General features: G+C 42.4%; 1 protein-coding gene and 1 long non-coding RNA gene across 4 annotated transcripts in view; both read left to right on the top strand.

Moving 5' to 3' along the window:
• Positions 1 to 635: 635 nt before the first annotated feature.
• LOC140477233 (transcriptional regulator Myc-B-like) lies at positions 636 to 4,149 on the top strand. The gene is made up of 3 exons (XM_072570774.1): positions 636 to 965; positions 1,506 to 2,286; positions 3,013 to 4,149. The coding sequence occupies exons 2-3, from the start codon at positions 1,530 to 1,532 to the stop codon at positions 3,612 to 3,614; spliced, it is 1,359 nt and encodes a 452-aa protein (XP_072426875.1). The 5' UTR covers positions 636 to 965; positions 1,506 to 1,529; the 3' UTR covers positions 3,615 to 4,149.
• Positions 4,150 to 6,201: 2,052 nt separating this feature from the next.
• Positions 6,202 to 23,196, top strand: part of LOC140477232 (uncharacterized) — a 229,308-nt gene continuing 212,313 nt past the window's right edge. For 2 of the 3 annotated variants that reach the window (XR_011960684.1, XR_011960683.1), the window contains exon 1: positions 6,202 to 6,349. This is a non-coding gene — a long non-coding RNA (uncharacterized lncRNA). The remainder of the gene's footprint in view (positions 6,350 to 23,196) is intronic. The other variant, XR_011960682.1, reaches the window with a different exon arrangement.

Genomic DNA, 23,196 nt, shown 5'->3' with positions numbered 1-23,196 from the left:
GATGTTTGGACAACCTCGTTAAAAATAAGCCCTGAAACTTTTTAAAAATTTAAAGGAAAAGACAATGGACAATGGACAGAAAGACATCGATGAAGTCTCAATGTGATTCCTTGAGTGAATAATTTAGTCCAGCCTTTAAGTAATTATCTTGCCTTAAGCAATTAAAAAATGCGATTAGTAAGAAAAAAAATCAAGAAAACAGCCAAATTGGATGGGTGAAAAAATAAAAGGAACGTTCAATATTGATCGAATTAATTGTTAATTTGGCAACGAAAAAGTCAATCACTTGACTACAGCAGCGCCCTCCCTATTTCTTACTCAAAAGATTAAAATCCCACAGAGAAAATAGTCAATGCTCTCTACAGTATATTTATATCCAGACCGAAAAAAATCCTACACTGTTCTCTTCCCATTCCCTGAATAAAGAGTTTGGGAGTGCGGGTAATATGGAGGGGTTGGTGGTGGGGGAGAGGGGAAAGAAAGGGAGTTGGTGTTTCGCATGTTGTGAAATGTATGTTGGATAAGAAATTGTTACAAGGGATGCGTAATTCTTTTTGGCGCCAAAAGTAGGTGTATGGCGCGGTGGGGGTGGGGAAAGGGGGGGGGCGGGGACTCAAAGCATTAAACCGGTTACACGCATTCTAGATAGGTTAAAGCACTTTAGTGTAAGCAGGGCAGTGAGGCTCTGATAATACAGAGGAGACAGAGAAAGACAACCAGTGCAGACAGAAGCCAGCAAACTCACTTAAGGCCATCATTGTGTCTTGTCTCCTACAGACTGCAACACACTAGGAGCCTCACTAGAAGAAGAAAAAGGCTGCTGCGTTGGGTGTTATTGTTGAAGGGGGAAGGGGATTTTACTCCGTTGCTGCTTGCGGGTGTTTTGAGTTGGTGTCGGAGAGGAGAGGGGAGGGGGCTGTGCCAGTTCTTGGAGTCCGTGTCCCAAACGCTGCTATATTTCTCCGGTAAGTGCTGCTGTTCTCGCTTCTCCGGATAAATAAATATACGGGGGGGGGGGGGGGGGGGGGCTGAACAAAGCGCCCAGCCCCACGAAAGCCAGCGTTTCAGCTGCCGGAGACCGGCCGGCGTTGATCCTTTCTGCAACCAGTGTTGCAGTTTTAATTTGTATAATTCCAGAGAGCTATCTTAGATAACGCAGACAAAAAGGCTGTTGTAACACAGTGCTCTGTTTTAAAAAAAAGACATGAAATGTGTACTTTCACCACACTTGGGGGTGTTTTCCCTTTGGTTCATTAGAACTTATTCAGACTTTGCAGTGAGCGGTGTCTCAGGATTTTTTTTACAGAGCTGCGTCAACGCTATAGATATTTAAAGCCCAGCGTTTGAGCTGGCAATTATAAAGGGGCTTGTATGTGTGTGTCGACAGAGAATTAAAACCCAATGCACAATTTTTCATTTATTGCATTTGTTCTCAGGGTTGTGTCTTTTCGATTTAACTTCTTTCGAGGGGGGAAAGTGACAAGTCTTTTCTGTTTCTTATCCAGACCCCCCCCACCCCAGGTACCAAGATGCCCCTAACGGCTTCTGCCACTTTTTTGGGCAAGAGCTATAACTACGATTACGACTACGACTCCTTCCAGCCGGTTTTCTACGATGAGGAGGAGAATTTCTACCAGCAGCAGCTGCCGGCTCCGAGTGAGGACATCTGGAAGAAATTCGAGTTGCTGCCGACCCCGCCGCTGTCGCCGAGCCGCAGACCCAGCTTCAGCCTCTTCCCTTCCAATGCCGACCAGTTGGAGATGGTCACCGAGTTCCTGGGCGACGACCTGGTCAACCAGAGCTTCATCTGCGACGCGGACAGCGAGACGGTGCTCAAGTCCATCGTCCTCCAGGACTGTATGTGGAGCGGCTTCTCGGCAGCGGCCAAACTGGAGAAGGTGGTGAGCGAGCGGCTCGCCTCGCTGCAAGCGGCCAGGAAGGAACCGGGAGCCCTCTGCATCTCCTCCACCCTTTCCTCCTCTTCTTCCCCAGCTCCCCTCCGGAGCCCGTCCTGCAACGCCCCCGCATCGGCCGGGGCTGGCGCCTTGACCTCTCCCGCTGCCCCCGGCTCTTCCGCCGCCTCGGCTGCTGGAGCAGCCCCCGGGCACCTCGGCATGGGGCTGGGCGCTGCTTCCAGCACCTACCTGCACGACCTCAACACTTCGGCCACCGACTGCATCGACCCCTCAGTGGTGTTCCCTTACCCGTTCGCCGAGCACAAAGTGTCCCTGCCCCTCCCTCCGGGAGCCGGCAGCCCCCCCGCCACAGATACGCCGAGTGACTCCGGTAAGTCAGAAAAATCGCCTCTTAGCCCATCTACAGGGGCCCTGCTTGTGTTAAATACTTCGATACTTTGGGGGGAGGAGAGGGAAGATTGGGGTGCATTGCAACACCAATTTTATTTTAACACTTCGGCTTGCATTCCTCAATGCTATTAAAGCAAATATTTCATTTTCTAAAAAATGCAACTTCTGGTGCCTTTTAAGGGTTTGCGGTGACTTTTTATTAAAGTGTGTGTTGAATGTAACATTTTTTAGAGGTTGCGTCGGCTATCATGCATACAGAGAAGGGATTTTGCGCAGATTTTTTTCCTCTCTCTCTTTCTCTATCGGTCATTCCGGGACAAACTGGGTGAAAGTGTAATTAGGGGCTGGGCATTCCGGGCCGACGAGTTTGAAGTGAGGGCGTCAGCCTTTATGAAAGAGGCTTTTCACCACCCCCTCCAACCAAACAGGGCGGGATTTCATCAACTCCCTGAGGCACTCCAGCAAGAGGCTGGCTTGGCAGGGAGAGGAAAGGGCCAGGGAGGGAACTGGATGAGGATATATAAGACGTCCTTACGCAATATCCTTGACTGAAGAGGCTTAGGTTCAATTTAGTAAAGCAAATATCAGCTGACTGGGGCCTCATTGCATAGAAAATGCTTGGTTCAGGCTGCTTTTAAGCTTGTCATGACCTCATTGTTGAGTTGTATGTCATTTCTCATCTCTTTTTCATCACTTTTTTTTATAGAAGAAGAGCAGGAGGATGAGGAGGACGAGGATGATTATGAGGAGGAAGAAGAGGATGAAGAAGAAATTGACGTGGTCACTGTGGAGAAGAGGCAGCCCTCTAGCAGGAAAGCTGAGTTAAACACAAACACAGTCCGGGTCTCCCGGCCTCAGCACAGCCCCCTGGTTCTCAAGAGGTGCCATGTCTCTACTCATCAGCACAATTATGCTGCTCCCTCCCCCCAGCCTCCCACCAAGCGTCTCAAGGTGGAGAGCAGTCGAGTGCTCAAGCAGATCAGCACCAACAGCAAGGGGAAGTGCCCAAGCCCGAGGACGTCGGACTCTGAGGAGAACGACAAGAGGAGGACGCACAACGTCCTGGAGCGCCAGCGGAGGAATGAGCTGAAACTAAGCTTTTTTGCCTTAAGGGATCAAATCCCAGAGGTGGCAATGAATGACAAAGCAGCCAAAGTCGTCATCCTCAAAAAGGCAACGGAACACATATTGTCAATCCAGTCAAATGAACAGAGACTGATATTGGAGAAAGAACAGTTGAGGAGGAAGCAGGAACAACTGAAACACAGGCTTGAGCAGCTGAGGAACTCTAGCAGACAGAAATATTAATCATTGGGCATTTTTCTTGTTTTTCTGAACTGCCTGAAGGCATTTCTGCTTTCTAATTCTGTACAAGAAAATTCCAGGACATATTCATGCAAATTTGCTGAACTTTCTTCCTGCATGCTAATGCATCATAGACTGAAACTACACAACCATGGCCAGGCTATTCTTTGTGGTGACACTTTGATTTTGGCCAGAAATATGTGATACTGCCTCATTATACGTTAAGACTCTTTACCACATTTTTTCTGGCGGGGTGGATTTACCATGTATTAGTCTCGCCAAGTTTTAATTTACAGATATATTTGTATTTAATGCATTTATTTTTCTTAAAAAAAAAGAAAATCTTATTGACCGTTTTCACTTTTTTGTTTTATTAATTGCCATTTTGTAAAGATATTTGTATAGTTATTAAAATTCTTGTAGAAAATTAGCAGTTTATGTAAAATCACTTGCTAAGCAGTTTTGTGATGAGCTGATATTTTGTTGCAAAGTTTCTCAGCATGTGAATTGTGCCATAAAAAATTTCATTTAATCCTTGGCTGTAATTTCTTTTACTGCATCTGTTTCGTTCAACATACTGCAACTGATGTGATATACTATCCTTTCACTTCATGTAAGTGTGTGAGTTGAAGGGGAGAGTTGAAAGACTAATATTATTTGCACCAAGAAATGTTTGGGCAGAAGTTTGGGGGGGCGGGGAGAGGGAGGGGTGTTATGTTCTCTAATGGAAAGAATATATTTGATCTCAATTGTTGTTGATTTCAGGAAAATGATTAAAAGATGCAAAATGTTCCTCAATTGTACCAATGTGGGAAATGTGCCAATTAATTAGGCAAGTCCAATTACTTTCTTTGATGGTTAAGTTCTCTCATTTTATGAAATTAACTTCTTCATTCTTCAAACCAACGAAGTGCTGATCCACACAAAGCCTATAGAAAGGGGTGTGGGTAGGGTTGATAGTTTCTGAGAATCGAGTTGAAAGAAATTAGTTGGTCTGGTCAAATGAAAAGCTAACGAACTGTAGCTACAGTCAATCTTTCACCAGAAGTCCTAGCCAACCAACGGACTGAAGTCTTCAAGACGGTTTCAATGATAACTGCACCTTTGTCAGTTAACCCATTATAATTCTGAACATTAACATCTCTTTTTCAAGCAAAACAGTTTCATTAGATAGTTGGTCCATTTGTGGATATAGAAATCATTGGGTGTGACTACATGCTTACACCCTCATGATTGGAATACTTGCCTCAGTGGACCTTAACACCAGTGATTATTATAAATTGCTCATTTGCCTCATCTCAGTCCCCATTATTGTTGGGAAATGCAATGTCACTTCATTTTTCTGTGATTCATTATATAGCCACTCTCATGTATAGACAATTGGAGCCAGACATGACCTCTACATTTAAATGACACAAATCAATGAATTTCTGAATGATATACAGCAATTGAATAGGTAATAATTAAAACACTTGTATAAAAATGAAATGATCATAATGAATGTGCAGATATTTCAGCTTTAGTTATTTGTATTGGTTCTTCAGTCATAAATTAATAACATTCCCATCTAAAATTCTCAAACTCTTAGTGCCATTCACTTTTTTTAACATTTCATATACATTGCTCTACATATCGTAAGGTGCTTTCAATGTAGCTGTATTCATTTGGAATATGTTGGCAGATTCTGTGCAGAAGATGACTTCAGATTGACTACAGACAGTGGGTTTGTGTCCCATCTGGGGTGTGTTCATTTGAGATTTATGGGCAGCACAGTGGCTAGCACTGCTGCCTCACAGTACCAGGGTCCCAGGTTCAATTCCAGCTAGTGTGTGTGTGGAGTTTGCATGTTCTCCCTGTGTCTCTGTGGGTTTCCTCCCACAGTCCAAACATGTGCAGGTCAGGTGAATTGGCCATGCTAAATTGCCCATAGTGTTAAGGTGCATTGGTCAGAGGAAAATGGGACTGGTGTGGGTTACTCTTCGGAGGGTCGGTGTGGACTTGTTGGCCCAAAAGACCTGTTTCCACACTGTAGAGAATCTAATGTCTATTAGAGACAAACATGTCTACATTTATGCACTTAAGGAGCTCATTGCCACTTCAGGGACTATAAGAAGTGGGCAATAAATGCTGCTGAGACAGCAATGCTGACATCCCATGGAAGGATGTTGAAGAAGCATAAAATGGGCATAAATGTTCCACATTTGCACTGTATTCACCCCTTTGCAAAGTGGTGGCGGGGGTGTCAGCAACAAATGCACGAACAAGTACAAATTCTTGGCCACAGTAGATTGGACAAACGTTAAAAAATAGTGGGATCCATAAGTATAGCTTTATGCTCTGGGCAATATTGTATGAATCTTTTGGGAGTGGAGGGGGCAGGAAGTGCACTATGCAGAGAGGTAAGAGAATCTGCACGTCCCCGCCTTCACCTCATACACCTTGACCACCCATCCACAGTTTGTTCTGAGACTTAATGCTAAGGACCAGACACTGTATCTTGCAGGTCCTCGGGCAGGATTCCGTCGCGAGGGTGGGTGTTTCCCCGTCGGGTGCCATGACGTCAGTCGCTGGCGGCGCCGGGCAACGTTCCATTGACGTCGCGAAAGCGTGCGAGCACATGGAATAGTGATGGAGGAGCAGCAGCAAGAACCAAAGCAACCTGCACTTAATGGATTACTTTACACCAGCACCGTGCAATGGAAAGAACTCGCAGAGCAACAGAAAACTTCTCAATACCTGTAAGCTATCTCTTTGTTCTTTCTACTTTGTGTCCATTTGCGTTGGAAAAGGGAGGTATGAGATTGTTCGTAGACAGAATCCTATTCGTAAACATCTCTGTTTGCATATTGCTTTCATGTATGTGTATATGTATATAAATTGCATCACGGCCATGCACTGTATGCACCGGAAAATGTGGACCTTGGAGTGGGGTGTTGTGAGTGTTTATCAATTTATTGCCTTGGATGAGAATCGCATGGGTGCTGCGTCCTTTTGTTTCAACAAAAAAATTGCAGTGATTTACAGTAATTTGCTTAAGAGACGGTAAAGCTGCGTTAAATTCATAGGAAGGTGACTATGGGTTATGTTTAAAACGTTCCACCTCTTGTCGATGATAGCTTAGGATTGATTTTATTTAGCTTTTATCTAGGAATCTTTGTAAATCGTAACTCCCAGCACCATCCAAGTTGCAGTTTCCATCACCTAGGGCTCAGTACAGATTTCGAATTTTAAGTTGAATGCGATTTGTACTTTATTGGATTGTTGTTTTCAAACGCACATGCTGAACTTTTGAGGGCCAGATTTGTTTTTAACCACGGGAAATTTCTTTCGAACCAAATGCAAAGCAGAAAAGGAACGTTTTATCTTCACCCATTACCTTCATTAAATGGTGAAAGTTAACAAGCTTGGAATACTTTATGCATCGCCTGGGAGGTATTTATTGAAGTAGCGGGCTCCAATCAAAGTCTGCACAGCGAAGTAAGATTTCACCGTTCTACCGCCGTTTGAAGATGGAAGTTATATTGCAGGATTTAACCATCAAGTTGAATTGTCTAATGCAAAAAAAAAACAATTCTGCGCAAGGCACTGTGCAATTGATGATCTTGGAGTTTATTTTTCTCCCCCCCTGCTCGGGGCAGAGAAAAGCACAGGAGATGATCTATGCAGGAGGCGGTGATTCGGAATCGGTATTTCCTGCATTACCTAATCCGTTATCCAGTCCCTGTCTGAGATTGGCAGCGCAGTCTGAGAGAACCTCCCACTGTTGTACTTTGCAGGAGAATGATTTGACTTGCGATGCGGTTGCACCAAACCCCCGGGAAAGAATACGACCCTTCAAAATATGTTGCATTTTCTACAGCAAGTGACATTAAAGCAGCATTTCAGATTTGTGAAATAGACTTCGATGAAATTCTGTTTGTAGTCGAACAAAACCAAAACCCATTGTCCTTTGCACGGAGGCAGATACTTATACAGCCCCAGTGTTTACCTGTTTGAAAAGGTAACTGGGGAAACGGGTTTATTGTTCACTTGCTTGAAGATGCTCTCAGCTGTTCACTTCGTTTTAATATAATTGATGTCACAGTTATACATTGTGCAACCAAGAGTGTTTTGGCTATTTGCTTGGTTTTTGGTTTTGTTTGGAAGAGGGTTTGAATTTATGTTGAAGGTCCCTGATCTCTTGCAATCCTGCACTCTTCTGTAATTATTTAATTGCCTTTATTGCTGAAACACAAAATACTAGAACAAAGCAGTTATTCTGGAACTGGTTAAGCCACAACTGGTGTATTACATGTAGTTCTGGGTACCATACTATAGGAAGGATGTGATTATAATGGAGAGGAGATTTACCAGGATGCTGCCTGTGCTGGAGGGTATGCGCCATCAGGAAAGTTTGAATATGTTGGAGCTGTTTTTCCATGTACCAGTGAAGGTTGAGGTCCACAACTTTTGAGAGCCATAGATAAGATGGATAGGAAGATACTGTTCCATTACTAGTGGGATCAATACCAGTGAGTTTAGATTTAAAATAAGATGAGAAGACCAAGGGGAGAGTTGAGAATAAACTTGTTACAAGCCAAGGGGATCTGGAACTCACTGTCTGAGAGAATAGTTAAGTCAGAAGCACGCATAACATTTTAAGCAGCATTTAGATTTTCACTTGCATTGCCATAGCCTCCAGGACTATAGGCCAAAAGCTGGAAAATGGGATTGGTGTGGTCAGATCTGTTCTGACATGGTGGGCAGAAGGCCTCTTTCTGTGCTGTAAATATGCATGAGTTTAATTCTGGCCTCTTGTGTGCATTTTTCCTTCCTACCGCCCTGCCTTCAGCTGTCTAGGCCTGAGTCTCTTTGACCGTCTGCCCTTCTCTACTCCCTACTTCAAGCTGATCCTTGAAACGTATCACTTTGTCCAAGCTTTGGTCACTTTCAAATATTTCCATGTGGGGGAGAAAACACAACTGTAAAACATCCTTGGGTTTTGTTTTGTTGCTGCATTTCAGAGCAGTTAAATGTGAGAAGTAATCTCTGTGTCTTTTGTTAAAGCTGAAAATTAAGATACAAGCAGGAAACCTTTAAGTTTCAGCATCACACAGCTGCAGGAAGAAGCTTGAAGGAAGTAGAGAATTGTGAAGCTGGGTCCAGGCTGGGATTTTGATTTGTCCTCGCATTTTATTCGACAAAATTGGCTTCTCTTCTCATCCTTAGGCATACTTAAATGAATATGCTAAGAACTCTCATGTTTAAATGTGCTTTTCTGGAATAATAATCACAGAATTTTACTAATGGGGACAGAAGGTGCACTATTTGCAGCTTCTTGGAGTAATGTCATGCTTTTAGCTTAATTTTCTGAATCCCATGAGATTCATTGCTTCCACCAGTGAAAACTTGCATTCCATCAATGTAAAATAGTAGTTTTTAAAGGTGGAATAAACATATGTTTGCATCACCCCTTCATGGTCGTTCTAAGTCTTGAAACACTTTATGGTGCATAAAGGATTGTTAAAGAGAAGTCACTTGTACAGTAAGGAAAGCAACAGCAAATGTTGAAAACATATGAAATAAGAGCACAAGTATACCATAAAGCCAGCTCAAGACTCCTCTGCCATTCAGTAAAATCATAGTTAAGTTCCAAATTCCACGTTCCCCAGTCTTCTGAGAGCCCTTGATTCCGCTGTCTAACAAGAATCTGTCCACCTTTTGTCAAAACTATTCAAGCTCCTGCCTCCTAAAGTATGGAGTTCCAATGCCCAATTTGCAGATAGCAAATTCCAAAATAACAATGTGAAAATGAGTACAGAGGAACTTAAATTATTCGGCATTTGATTATCCAAGCAAGATCGCAAGGTCCCAATGCTTGGCTAAAATGTGTTGTCCTGTGTTCGATTATCCAAACATTTGATTATCTGAACGAACAAACAAACTCCCCACCCATGTCATTTGGTTAATCAAGGTTCCTCTCTAGACATCTATCATGTTTTTGTGTGATGCTGCAACGAATGCTGGCTGTTACACCAGCAACAACCTCCTACTTTTCAAAGGCCGAGCTGGGGGGTCTTTCACTTTGTCTGTGAAGATAGACTTGGTTTGGGACTAATTTCTGACAACCAACTTCTCAAACAGTTCAACCCTCTTGTAATGCTGTGCTGGGATTCCAGTCTAGATCGTCACACTCTGGCTTGCAGTATTGCTTGAACCAAGAGTCTTCTGCTTTGGAGACGAATGCTGCCAACTGTGTCACAGTTGCTTTTGAGAATACAGAAATTGTCTGCCTTGAAGTCCAATTTTCACCTCCACCTCCACTTGCCTTTTGTTTATGAAGGTGGTGGTTGATTCAGTGTAATTCATAAGACTTAAATCAGTCTGCAAGATGACTTGTGTACATTTTTGACTACAAGTTATCTGGCTGAGGCCATCACAGTGAAGACATTGAGTTATACAGCACTGAAACAGACCCTTCAGTCTAACTCCTCCACGCTGACCAGACATCCCAAATGAATCCAGTCCCATTTGCCAACATTTGGCCATTTCCCTCTTAAACCCTTCCTATTTATGTACCCATCCAGATGGCTGTTAAATGTTGTAATTGTACCAGCATCCACCACTTCCTCTGGCAGTTTATTCCATACACACACCACCGTCTGTGTGAAAGAGTTGCCCCTTTGTTCCCTTTTAAATCTTTCTCCTCTCATCTTAAACATGTGCACAAAGACCTTATCTATTTACCCTATCCATGCCCCTCATGATTTTATAAACCCTTTCAGGTCACTACTCAGCCTCTGCTCCAGGTAAAACGGCCCCAGTCTATTCAGCCTCTCCCTAGAGTTCAAACTCTGCAAACCTGGCATCATCCTTGTAAATCTTTTCTGAACCCTTTTCAAGTTTCAAAACATCATTCCTAAATCAGGGAGACCAGAATTACATGCAGTATTCCAATAGTAGCCTAACCAATATCCTACACGGCTGCAACCTGATCTCCCAATTCCTATACTCAATGTTCACCTTGAATGAACTTCCCATTCTGTGTGTACTTGCTGGAAGGAATTGCTCTGTTCTATTCAAGAGCAACATCTGAAGTTATCCTTCCTGCCAGACTAGGGTCCTATGATGTATCACACTCCACCTGACTGCAGCTAATTCCAAGGAGGTCAGACCATGAACCTGGGTCTGTACTTACCAGTTGGGACAAGTAATCTCTGAACCCAACAGGCTTGGAGATTGACCACTTATTAAAAATGGAAGTTGCTCATTTTACACTCTGCCAATAAACATAACCACACAAATCTAGCTCCCTTGCTCTAATCGCTGAAATCTGTTATAAATATGGTATATATTTATGATCCTTGCATGTAAAATGTTTATTTATGATCATTGCATGTAAAATTTATCCTTTGCACCTGCTCCCTGTGGCAGTTATAAATGTTAATTTTGATTTTATATATCCAGTCAGCGGCAGTGTTTCATATGGGAAGTGTTGCGCTACAATCATGTTCTCCGAAAGGAATTACTTATAAGGCAGATACTAGGACTCTTTTATGTACAAAAATCTCTGAAATTATGAGGTAAATCTAGGTTTGCTTTAAGAGACAGGGCAGTTAGAATCCCCCTAAATAGACAGATGGGGTGGGACACAAAAACCTGTTCAGGTCTCCTTAAAAGGCAAACTTTTTATTTATGCTGTGGCTAGGTGGTTTGAAAATGGGCAGAGTGATCTGGACAGGGAAGTCCAGAGATTTCTTTACCCAAGAAGGTATAACATTTTGTTCTTCAATTTTAATCGATCAATGCTATGCTTCATTGCCTTGGGATGGTAATGATAATTTTGCTTCTGTAAATGAGGGAGAGTTAATGCTGAGACATTACTACTTATACATTCCAATGTCTTTAAAATCAACTAATTGTAATTCTAAAGCTCCCTTCATGGAAACAGATATACAAGGGTACTTAACAGGAGCTAAACGGTATGCCTATTGAAATGGCTTATGTCAAGCTTGGTTAATGTGGAGGAGGATATTAAAGTACGAAGGGGTGAGTGAGGTCAAGGGAACCAATGTTCAGCTTTAGGGTTTTCTTGGATTGTTTGGGTAGTGAGATTGGGGAATGCATGAGAGGCCAGAATTAAAGAGCAGTGGAGTTCTCAGTAGAAATTCGTTACGGAGATGGAGAGATAAAGGAAAAAGTGATGGTGCATACCAGGGTGTTTGGTCACTGGGATTTGCTGCTGCCAGCAGGGCTGTGGGTCAGTTAGTACAAGTTGAAAGTTGGAATTTCTGGTTAGGAGAGGTTGCAGACATTTGAGTTTGGAGGCAATGTCAGCATGAGTGAAGGTTTCAGCAGCAGACAAGCTGAGACAAGAGCAAAGTATTACAGAAACAGTGGTTAGCACTGCTGCCTCACAGCGCCAGGGACCCAGGTTCGATTCCAGCCTCGGGCGGCTGTCTGTGTGGAGTTTGCACATTCTCCCCGTGTCTGTGTGGGTTTCCTCCGGGTGCTCCGGTTTCCTCCCACAGTCCAAAAATGTGCAGGTCAGGTGAATTGGCCATTCCAAAATTGTCCATAGTGTTAGGTGCATTAGTCAGAGAGAAATGGGTCTGTGTGGGTTACTCTTCGGAGGGTCAGTGTGGACTTGTTGGGCCGAAGGGCCTGTTTCTACATTGTAGGGGAATCTAATCAAATAGAAATTGATGACCTTTTCAGATGGAGGGTAGGGAATCTAAAGTTTAAGGATGAAATTCAGCACTGTACAATCTGGTTCAATCTCCGTCTTCTCAATGTTTAATTGATGGAAATTGGTTCATTCAGAACTGAAAGTTGAACCCCATCAGTTTGACAATGTAGAGGCAATGGAGAGGCCAAGAAGCAATAGTGAGCTGGAGCCAGCTGTGATTAGTGTACACGTGGTGGGAGGGCATTATGGTACGTGTCGACTCACTAGGGTTCCTGTGTCTTACATTTCATGAGGGGCCTGACTTTTATAATTAGTGCTGTTCAGACCAGCCGTGCCACTTGAATCAGCTGTTGTGTACTGGAGTCCACATAGCTGGGAATGCGATCTGCACCCATGGAGATCTGGAAGGAAGGACATTTTGTTTTTTAATTTGATGCAGGTTTAAAGTGATCCACTTAGAACGATGATCATAGAGGAGATTGGTGCAGACTGTTACTTCAACTGGATAACTGTCTCGTACCCTTGTCCTTGTTACTGTGAGAAGCTGCAGTGTTACACAGTGTTCTCCCTGCCTCTGCAGATCTTGCCAGATGACCAGGACTGACTCAACATGTTTCCTTTTTCTGAGATGGATCACACACTGTGGATTCCTAGAACTGCTTGAGTTGCACCCTTACTTTCTCTCCTGCTTTGCTCATCGTTGTCTCTGTAAATTAGTAGTTAGGAGCTTTTGTGAGTCAATTTTCCTTCTTCGACTTGAGTACTTGAAGTGTTAGGTGTGCACATTGCTTTTCACCAACTCAAATACTTTATGTGTGACTGGATTAAGCTATCTCACTTTTCTATTGCCATTAAGGGAAATGTTGATAATTTTGTGGTAGCCTGCAGTCATATATGGGTGGTGAAATATCTCAGCAGCCTCAGGAATTTCAAATGCTGTGTGCGGGCTCATTATTTAAAAAGAGTGTGGTGAGAAGGTGCGTTCTTGTGACTTACACTTTGTACTGCTGGTTCCTATCTATGGATTTCAAAATCTCACATGATCATTTGAAGGAATGGTCCATATTTAACTGTTGCACTGAAGAAATTGCACTTGTTTTGTTGTCTTTGGAATATGTTAAAAGGTCAGTGGTTTGTTATATTAATGAAAACAATTTGCTGTGTTCTTGGACCCATTCCAGACGTCCTTGGGTGCACTCTGTGGTAGAATTACTTTAATGCGTTATTTTGATTATTACATCCTTTTTTTTAAATGTCCCTATTCGTCTCTTTGCTGTTTTTCTTTATTTACAACAAAGAATAAAATAAAGTGGAAGAATTTTCTTCAGATCAGTTCTGGTATGATTAAATTTAGAGAATTGCTTAATTGAATGTTTCAGATGGTAAGCTGCTGTATCCCCTGACATGAGTGTTTCTCAATTAGTAAACACAGGATCCAACAAAAACAATGCATTTAGTTCTGTATTGCATTGTCCTTCAGCAAGGAATGAAGAGCCACTGAGTCTGCTGTATTGTAAGAGATTGTGGATGAACATTTTAAGCAATTCCACTTTCTCACTATCCAGTCATCACTGTCAGGATTCTGTGTATTGATTGTAAGTTGATGGACAGGCAGCACATCCATCAAGAAGGCAGTATCCTCATATGGTGAATGTTTACTAATGGGTAAAGAGTCGGTGAGAAGCAAGTTCTGCCGCAAGTTCTGCCAGAAGTCCTGTGTGCGAGATGGCAGTGAGTTAGTGTGTAGGCTGTGGTTTTCAGTCTAGGGGGTTGTTGCCAGGCTGCTGTTTGCCATAGCACTGCAGCCTGGCCTACTAGTGATGTTGCCGTCTTCCCCCACATTCCAAATATGAAAATGGATGTTCAAAACTATCATCTCCCATCACCTCAGAGTGGAATTTTGAGTGTTCTACTAGTCATCTGGTCCTGGCTTCCTTGTTATACAAGAATTCCTCAGTTGCGTGTCCATTTTCCAACCTGCCCATGAGCTTGTGCCAGTGAAGTCACTTAAAGTGAAGACAAGTGCTGAGTAAATGTGAGAGAGTTGCCTTTGACAGAGCTGTCACTTCTCTGAATTTGTCCAACCATAACACGCCCAGAATGAACTGTGGACAGTGAAGATGGAAATTGTTGAGTTTCCTTTCTTGACCGCTTTAATTCGACAAATATTCACATCACCATGACCTGGTGCTGAGAACACCAGACCTCAAATGTTTGAGTCAACCTGTTGTTACTCAGTCCACATTTCACAAAACAAAATCAGAAATTGCTGGAAAAGCTCAGCAGGTCTGGCAGCATCGTGGAGTGGAAACAGAGTTAACGGTTTGGGTCCAGTGACCCTCCTTCAGACGATTTTGTGACTTCGTGGTCACCCGAATTGGTAGCTGGGTTTCCTGTGTGTGTATTGCACTAAATCAATGGTCTAATATATGGTCTGTCAACATGGGTCAAGGTATCCAAAAGGCTAACCACTTCCACGTGGAAATTAGTGTAATCAAACGAAATGTGACACTTTGTTCCAGAATTACGGCTTTTTCCAATCGTAAACTCCGTTAGTTGTGGAGACGTATAGCATGGAAGCAGACTGTTCAGTCCAACCTTTCCATGCTGACCAGATATCCTAAATTTATGTATTCCCATTTGCAAGCATTTGGCCCATATCCCTCTAAAACCTTCTTATTCACATACCCATCCAGGTGCCTTTTAAATATTAATTATACCAGCCTCCACCGCTTCCTCTGGCAGCTCATTTCCATACACACACATACCAGCCGCTGTGTGAAAAAGTTGCTCTTCAGGTCGTTTTTTAATCCTTCCCCTCTTACCTTGAACCTATGGCCTCTAGTTTTGGACTCCCCTTTTGGTTTGCCTTTTGGAGTTGCCTTTTGGTTTATGTTCACTTAAGGTTGTGTGTTGTTTGCTTGTAGTAGTGTGCAAACCAGTACGATCACCTGTCAGCAACTGGCATTGAACTGATGGCCTTTCGTACAAATGCAACCTGCTCGAACACACGAGCATCACAAAATAGTGGGGTTGTTTCAGCAATGGCTTGGTCTTGACGTGGTACTTACCGATCATCTCTGTCTTGTCTTACCATCATCTCTGTCTTTGACATCCATTGTCCCTTCAGTTTCTTGAATTTATTACCTTGTTTGTATTTCTAGATCTTGTATCTTTCAGTTCATTTTGTATCAGAATTTTTGTCAGGAGAAAGATATAACAGACTGACAAATGAAGACTGAGCAATACTTAGTCCTTTTTTAGCTAATGCCAAGTGTTTCTTTGATCATTTATGCCAAAGGTACAATGTCACTGTTGTACGGATGACCTCGTCATCTTATAGGGCTTTATTACCTGGTGTTTATGACTTGTGAAATAATTTCAAAATATATTCTACTTTGGTAGTGCAAAGGCCTTCCTATTCCTTCCCAATACTTTTCAACACTACATGTCTAAATTAATCATCTAAGAGGACTACCTTAATCATACATTATATTCCATATGTACTGTGTCTGTTTGTGCTGGACCAGCACAATATATATGTGCTGGTCCAGCACAAACAGACTTCAATATATGTGACGTTAGATTTAATACACAGTTGGCTGTCCGAATGGAGAGAAATAGAACCTATTTGCTAGCTGTTCCGGTGAAGGTTTTTAAGTGGATTTGCATGTTTCCTATTTTGGGAAAGGTTGCCTTTTGCTCATGCTACTGTTTCCAAAGAGAATTCCACTATCAGTGGAATTTCAGAAAGATTGTGAAAGGCATTTAACAGAATCTGGGTCTGTAGAAGTTTAGCTATCCCTGTGTGTACTTTTGAGTCCAATTTCAGATGCTGTCTTTTCTAAGTATCTTACTTTTCCAGTAAGATAGCCTTTTGATTTCTTTTAACAAATAGGAATAGTATAACAGAGACTAATTCATAATTTTAGAGCATGTTGGGCTTATTATTCCCTTATAACGTCTAACAACAAATCTAGCATATAACTGATTATAGGTTAGAGGGTTGTCAAAAGATCTCAAAGTGAAATCATTATAGGATACCTTAGAATAAGGCAGAGACAGAGACTGAATTGGATTACTGTTGTCCTATAGTATGTAAGGGATACAGTGTTTTAAAATGTCTATTTTCAGCTGCAGGCTAGTGAAGTATAATGTAAGATGGTTGTACATTTTGCAGAAGATCTCCACCCTTGTTTTGAGGTCAGACACCGTGGACTAACTGGAAGGCGTAATGCACATGGCTGGGTGTTTAACAGAGTACAGCACTTATGTGAATTTAACACATTGCAAGCTATGTCATGCTCCTTACACAAAGACCTTTAAACTGGAAGTAAAACATTAGGTGGACAGGTCAAGTCAAAGAATAGGAAAGAGTTTGCATTTAACACTTCTATTATAAAAGTGAATAAAAGTCTTCCTGCCCAGAGGTAAGTTGTGCTTTCATAGCCCCCTTGAATGCTTGATGTTTAAGTTGTGCCACAAAAAGTTAAAAGTGCTTCAGGAATATTGTAAATGATTACTGGGTTTGTGGAGTGCACAGGGTCCTTGTTTCGGGTAGTTGTGTGTGAGCTCGGCGATGGTCATATGGCGTGTTTTACCATATTAGAAGGTCCCTGTTTCATTTAGCAAAGCTGGCAGTATCTCTCAAAAATAAATGCTCATTCTGTTATGGGTGTTCAGTGGTTGATTTCCAATCAAGTACAGGTGTCCCCCACTATCTGAAAGTGGAGCGTTCCTATGAAACCATTCGTAAGCCAAAATGGCGTAAAGCGAAGAAGCAATTACCATTAATTTATATGGAAAAAAATTTTGAGTGTTCCCAGACCCAAAAAATAACCAATCAAATAACACACAAAACCTAAACTAACACTAACAAATAGTTAAGGCCGTCAGACATTGGGATGGTGAGAGGTACAGGAGACTGGGGTGTAGAAGAGAGAGATCCTTAAGACACATCTTGCTCATGGGTGCACAAAATAAATCGAGATAAAGCACGTGCAGTTCAAAGTTATGGCGGCTTAATGCTGAGTGTAGTTCCCTGGGAAGGCGTTTGGCGGCGGCGTCACTCTCGCTGCGTGCACTTTTTCATAAAAGCAAAAGTCCTCTTTCGGTTAGCGAAAACAGATACTAACGTTGGTGTTTCGTAAAAGCAAATTGGTGTAACATGAAGGTTCGAAAAGCGGGGGGGTACCTGTATTGAATGTTAGCATCGAGTGCTCCTTGGTCAACTTAGGTGTGGCAAGCTTTGCGCTTAACAACATTAGATTAATACCTAGAAATGAGCAGGTGTCTTACGAAAAAGTGGGCTTGACACCACTGGGGTTTGGAAGAGCAAGTGGTGGGGTGATTGAAGCAGACAACATTCTGAAGGGTCATGACACAATGCATGCGAAAAGGTTGTTTCTTCTTGCGGGTTAAACCAGAAGGACGGATCACTGTTCGAACATATAGGGTTGCCAATTCATAACAGAAACTAGGAGAATTTTATTTCCTCTTGGATTGTTGAGGGTCTTAGGAATGGTTTTGAAGCAGAATCCTTGAATATTTTTAAGGTAAAGGTAGATAAGTACTTGAAAGGTTATTGAGGGTAGATGCAGGTGTAGAGTAATTTGGTCAACCATTATCTTACTGAATGGCAGAACAGACTCAACGGCTGAATGGCCTTCTCCTATTTTGTGTGTTTGTATGTAACCTTCGGTGTTCCCTGCTCACACCCTCCTGCTCTGTTAGTATGATGGTATCCCATTTCCTATTAGAGCCTTTCTGACATTGAATTGTTCAAAAGTGGCCATTCCATGGCCATTAGGAACTGGATTGACAATGCCCCAAATTAGTTTGCCTGCTGATAAGAAAGAGTGCATCTAGGGAAGGCTCAATCCCTTAATTTGGGTTCATTTAATCCTACCTACCAAAGGCTAACGGCAAACATCTGATCCACTGCCCAGCAAAAAACTTGAGGCAATGACTATAATGTGTTTCAACACTAATTTGACGAGAGTAGATTGAAAGTAAGCCATAGTTCATTGAACAGCTCATTTGAGTTATTGTTGACCATGTCTTTTAGTACAGCTGTGCACATTGTTCAAGTCTTGGTTTAGTAGTCATAGCCACCACTTCATAATGATCAGATGTGATTGAAATGTGCAATGTATTTTATCCACAGGCTGCTTGAAATAGTTTTGAGTGAAGTGGGGTGGGAGGAGTGATGAAAGCACTAGCAAGCTCCTTGAGTGCGGTGTCAAGCCGGCGTAAGTGCTGAAGGCAATTGTTTTCTTTTCCATTGGATTAGTTGCATTTTCCCTGTTGCTGGCCCATTGCTAAATGCCATATCTGACTCAACAGCAGCACCACTGTCACTGACAACAACAACTACTTTTGCTACTTTAAAGACATTACATAAATATTAGAAGTGCTCTACAAGTGCATTACAAAACAATGTTATCACACCAAGCTACTTAACGATCCCTTGAGCTCCTCATTGTCCAAGTTTCTGTCTTTTTCTGCGTGCCACTTTAGCCCGTATCGAGCCTGTATAGTTGAGTGAATGTTCGTGCACCATTATCAGTTTTACAGCAATGCCCAGATGAATCACTGTGTGGCTGTCTTGGTAAGAAACCTGAGAGGACAACTCATGCCAGAGCACACTCTTCACCTTGTCCTGCAAGGTCTTGTACACCTCCAAGGCCATCTCTGGATCTGCCTGCTCCAGTTGGCAAGGGCACATCAAATTGCAAAATGGCTGTCATTTGCCTTGACCTCCGGAGGAATGAGAGAGTTATGAATAAAGCTGGTGGGGAATTTAGGGGAAGCATATTCACCCAGACCAGTTAAAATGTGGAACTTGGTGCAACATGAATTGTTGGGGAGAATAGCCAAGATGCATTTAAGTGGAAGAGAGGTAAGCACATGAGGGAGAAAGGAATCAAAACATAGGTTTAGATGAACCTAGATAGGAAGAGACTAGTGTGAGCATAAACAGTTGCTGACCTGTTGGGATGACTGTAATACAGTATAAAGAAAGCACAATGTTTTTAAAACACAAACCTGAAATGCTATTGCCATGAATGTTGTCATTAAAATGTAGTAGTCTTATTTTGACCTGGCTAGTAGCTGGATATTGCGCACGCTACAGAACTGGGTGGCCAAAAACTCTGCATAACAGCAAACGAAAAGCCATGTGTTGTTCATCACTGACCCTCTGCCAGTCAGTTATTTCTCCCCCGTTAGTTTTGAAGTTCATTAGACATGACATTGTTTATAACAGGTCATTCGAACCAGACCTTTTTTTTAAAAATTCAAATGTACTCTGCAGTGAGACATATTATGGTTCAAGTAGGGGTCTGAATCTTCCGCGACATTTATGAGTTTAAAATGTTAGGCTTTGAATGTAAAAGTGTCATGTGTTCTGGCTCAGGCTTTGACATTGAGACTTTGAAGCTAGTAACTTAAAAGGTAAGCAGTTCCACAGTTAAAGATGATTCTTCTGACATAGCTAGAAAGACATTGCACTGCAGGGGTAAACTACTTGTACCAAATGTTTTGTGTAGTTCGCCACCCTCTGTTGCCAATAGCCCTTGTCACATTTGTTCACCACTCTCCCACTTTTGTCGCAGTTTGTTCATCCACCTCCTATTGACCTCTTTTCCTTGTGGTTCTGAGGATGAATACAGTGGAGATGGCTTGGCTGAATATCCCCTCGCTGTAGATCTTTTGTAAATTTTATGATTTGGCCAGCCCTGACAGAGCACCTAATAAAGCCCTTCATTGACAGTCTTGGGCGAGGCATCCTCAAAAGTGGCTGGCATGCAGCAGGGAAACCATTTAGAAATATGAGTATTTGAGGGAAAGAAGCCTTTCTCCACAACAGATCTTCTGTACATGGCCAGGGCTTGATTCAAATCCAAGTTTGGCATCAGAGAAGAAAAATGCAGTCTTGCCTGTCTCCATGAATAGTGATTTTTTGGACTGGATCTAAATAAACAGTGAGGTTTCGCAGGGGTCAGGACTGGGCCACTTTTCCTAATGCATGAATTAATGCCCTAGACCTGGGTGTACAAGGTTTCAAAATCTGAATGTAAACTTTAGTATTGTGAACTGAGAAGGGGGGAATGATAGTTTCAAGAGGCTATTTAGATGGATGGTGATGTTGCATACAGAATTTAATGCAGATAAGTGTGAAGTGATTCATTTTGATAGGATGAACAAGGAGAGATAAATTAAAGGATAGAAAGCTAAAACAGTTGCAGAGACAAAGAGCAGAAAAGCAAGGAGACTAACTTTTGATTTGGTCTTAACGGACATGCTTAATTCTGAGCCGCACACTTTGGGATGGTGGTGAATATATTAGAGAAGGCAGAAAATATTTACGAGAATGATTTCAGAATGAGAGAGTTTGGTTGCATGGGTAGGTTGGAGAGGCTGGGACTGTTCTGTTTTGAGCACAGCAGAGAAGGTTGTAAGATTTGCTAGAGGTCTCAGTAGTGATATCAGTATCATTGGGTTCTAGATAACTGGGGGAAATTGTTCCCTTTGAAAGGAAAATCAAGACCAAGAGGGCACAGATTTAGATTGATTGATTGGAAAAAGAAGCAAAGGCAACTTGAAAAATGTTTCACGCAGTGAGTGGATTGCACTGCCTGAGCGTGTGGTGTAGGTAAACTCATCTGTGACTTTCCAAAAGGAATTTGATGTGCATGCGACGAGAACAAATCTGCAAGACTGGCAAAACAAAGTCGCTGGGAAATAAGCCCAATTAGGTTGCTGTTTCAGAGAGTGGATATGAACTTGTTTGCACTCCTGTGGCTGGCTGTCCCCTTGATTTGAGCATGGTGTCTCCTTAATGTGATGAGGCCCTCACAAGGTAGTGAATGGGATTTGGAGCACAGCTTCTTTAGGTTTTAGATTCTAGTGTCACGAGTACTCAGTAAAGGAATACGGGAATGTGGTGAAAAGTGTGCAAAGTTGCCATTCTCTGCCTTGGTTACAATGCCTCATTATTAAGATGTTGTGGCTCAAAGCGTGATGTACGTTGAGATGTGAGAGTTGTCTCCATTTTGAATGAATGGAACCAAGTTCCTTCTCATGACATTAACGTCACTCCTGCTGCATTTCAAGGACAGCTTTAATGTGGCATTTGAAATGTACTCTGGTATATTGCTCACTGCATTGGAGATCAGTTGTTACCTGACAACAACAAGGTTGTCAGTCAGTATAAGAATAGGTTGAATAATTAATAGTAATAGAGTCATACAGCACGGATACAGACCCTTCAGTCCAACTTGTCCGTGCCACCCAAGTTTCCCAAACTGAACCAGCCACATTTTTTTTTTAGTTTCCCTACAGCCTTTGATACAATTTTGTACTTTTTCAGAAGGGCAGTCGACTTTATGGTGAAGCTTTATGGATGACAACTTAAACTGCCAGTGGCAGTCAGAAATGTAAACTTAAATCAGCAACATGTTTTTCTTAATTACCTAGTGCTGAGAGCCATGAGGTTACGATTGGCCTATCCTGTCTAGAAGTTCAGAAGTCCAACACCCATGAAGCTTGCCAGCATCGAGGACAACGCAGCCTGCATGCTTGCGGATCTGGTGTCAAGTTGTTTAATCTCTCCATGCTCAGTAGCAGCAGGATGTGCTATAGACAAGATGCACCACCACCTTCTCAAACCACAAACGGTACCATCTCTAAGGATAAGGGCAACAGAGATGTGGGGACACCACCAGCTGCAAGTTTCCCACCACACCACCATCACCATCCTGACTTGGAAATATATTGTCATTCCTTCAGTGTCGCTGGGTCAGAATCCTGGAACTCCCGAATGGCATTGTGAATCAACCTGCAGCACATATAATGAGGCGGTTCAAGAAGGCACCTCATCACCAATTTCTTGAGGGAAACTAGGGGTGCGCAATAAATACTGGCCCAGCCATCAATGCCCACATCCCAGGAATGGATTTTTTAGAAGGCTACGAGAAAGGTAAGCAATTTTTTTTTCATGAATGGAAAGCTCTTGCTTTTGGCTCAAATGTAATGGTTTGGGCTTTTACCTGGTACATGATATGACAACCCCAATGAGGTCAGCCTGTAAATTTCTCCCCCAGCCTGGTACCTGGGACAGAGTGAAGTGGATCAAAGTTTCCATCTTGTTTTTAGCTTCCATTGGAGTCCACCTACTGTTCACAAGATATACTAATACAGCATGATAGCTGCACAACATATTGCTTTTGTGATCTTAATCTTGTCATCTGAAATCTAAAATCCCCATCCTGTAAATGATTCAATGCGAGTAATTCATACCATTTTGGTGGTGAGTGAAAAATAGAATTAGATTACTTAGGCTGAAGTGATGAGTTGGTGTGACTGTCCAATGAGCAGTTTGTGAATTATAGAGAAGGCTGCATCTTTTAGTCAGGGCTCTTATTATGGTAACCATCTTAATCCAGTTCCAAGCTGCTACATTCAGTGTGTTTTTTGTTTGATTGTGGGATGTGAACCTCATTTGGTAGGCCTTTGCTTTCCATTCTTTATTGTTTTTATTGTGTTGATGAAATCACAATAGTCCGTGTGGTGTGAGTGCGCACACAGGACTTTTGAGGACGGAGCTCCAGGATGTTGACCCAGCCAAAGTGAAGGGACAGTAATGCAGTTACAAATTGGGATGGTGTATGGCTTGGAGGAGAACCAGCAGCTGGTGGTGCTCCCTTGATTGAAGTGGTGGAGGTTGTATGTTTACAAGGTACCTTGCAAGGAGCTTGTCAAGTTGCTGCAGTCAATCTGGTAGAAGGTATACACTGTGAGCAGTGGTGGTGGACGGAATGACAGAGCAGAAACAGTTTTTGAGTCATGATGAGAAGAATGCTTGTTTTTAACAAGAACATGTGTATTGTATATGTACAAGTTACATTGACTAAT

Source organism: Chiloscyllium punctatum, chromosome 5, assembly GCF_047496795.1.
Source record: "Chiloscyllium punctatum isolate Juve2018m chromosome 5, sChiPun1.3, whole genome shotgun sequence".
NCBI classification, from domain to species: Eukaryota; Metazoa; Chordata; class Chondrichthyes; order Orectolobiformes; family Hemiscylliidae; genus Chiloscyllium; species Chiloscyllium punctatum.
Note: the sequence above shows the minus strand (reverse complement) of the source record. Positions and strands in the feature narration are given on the sequence as shown.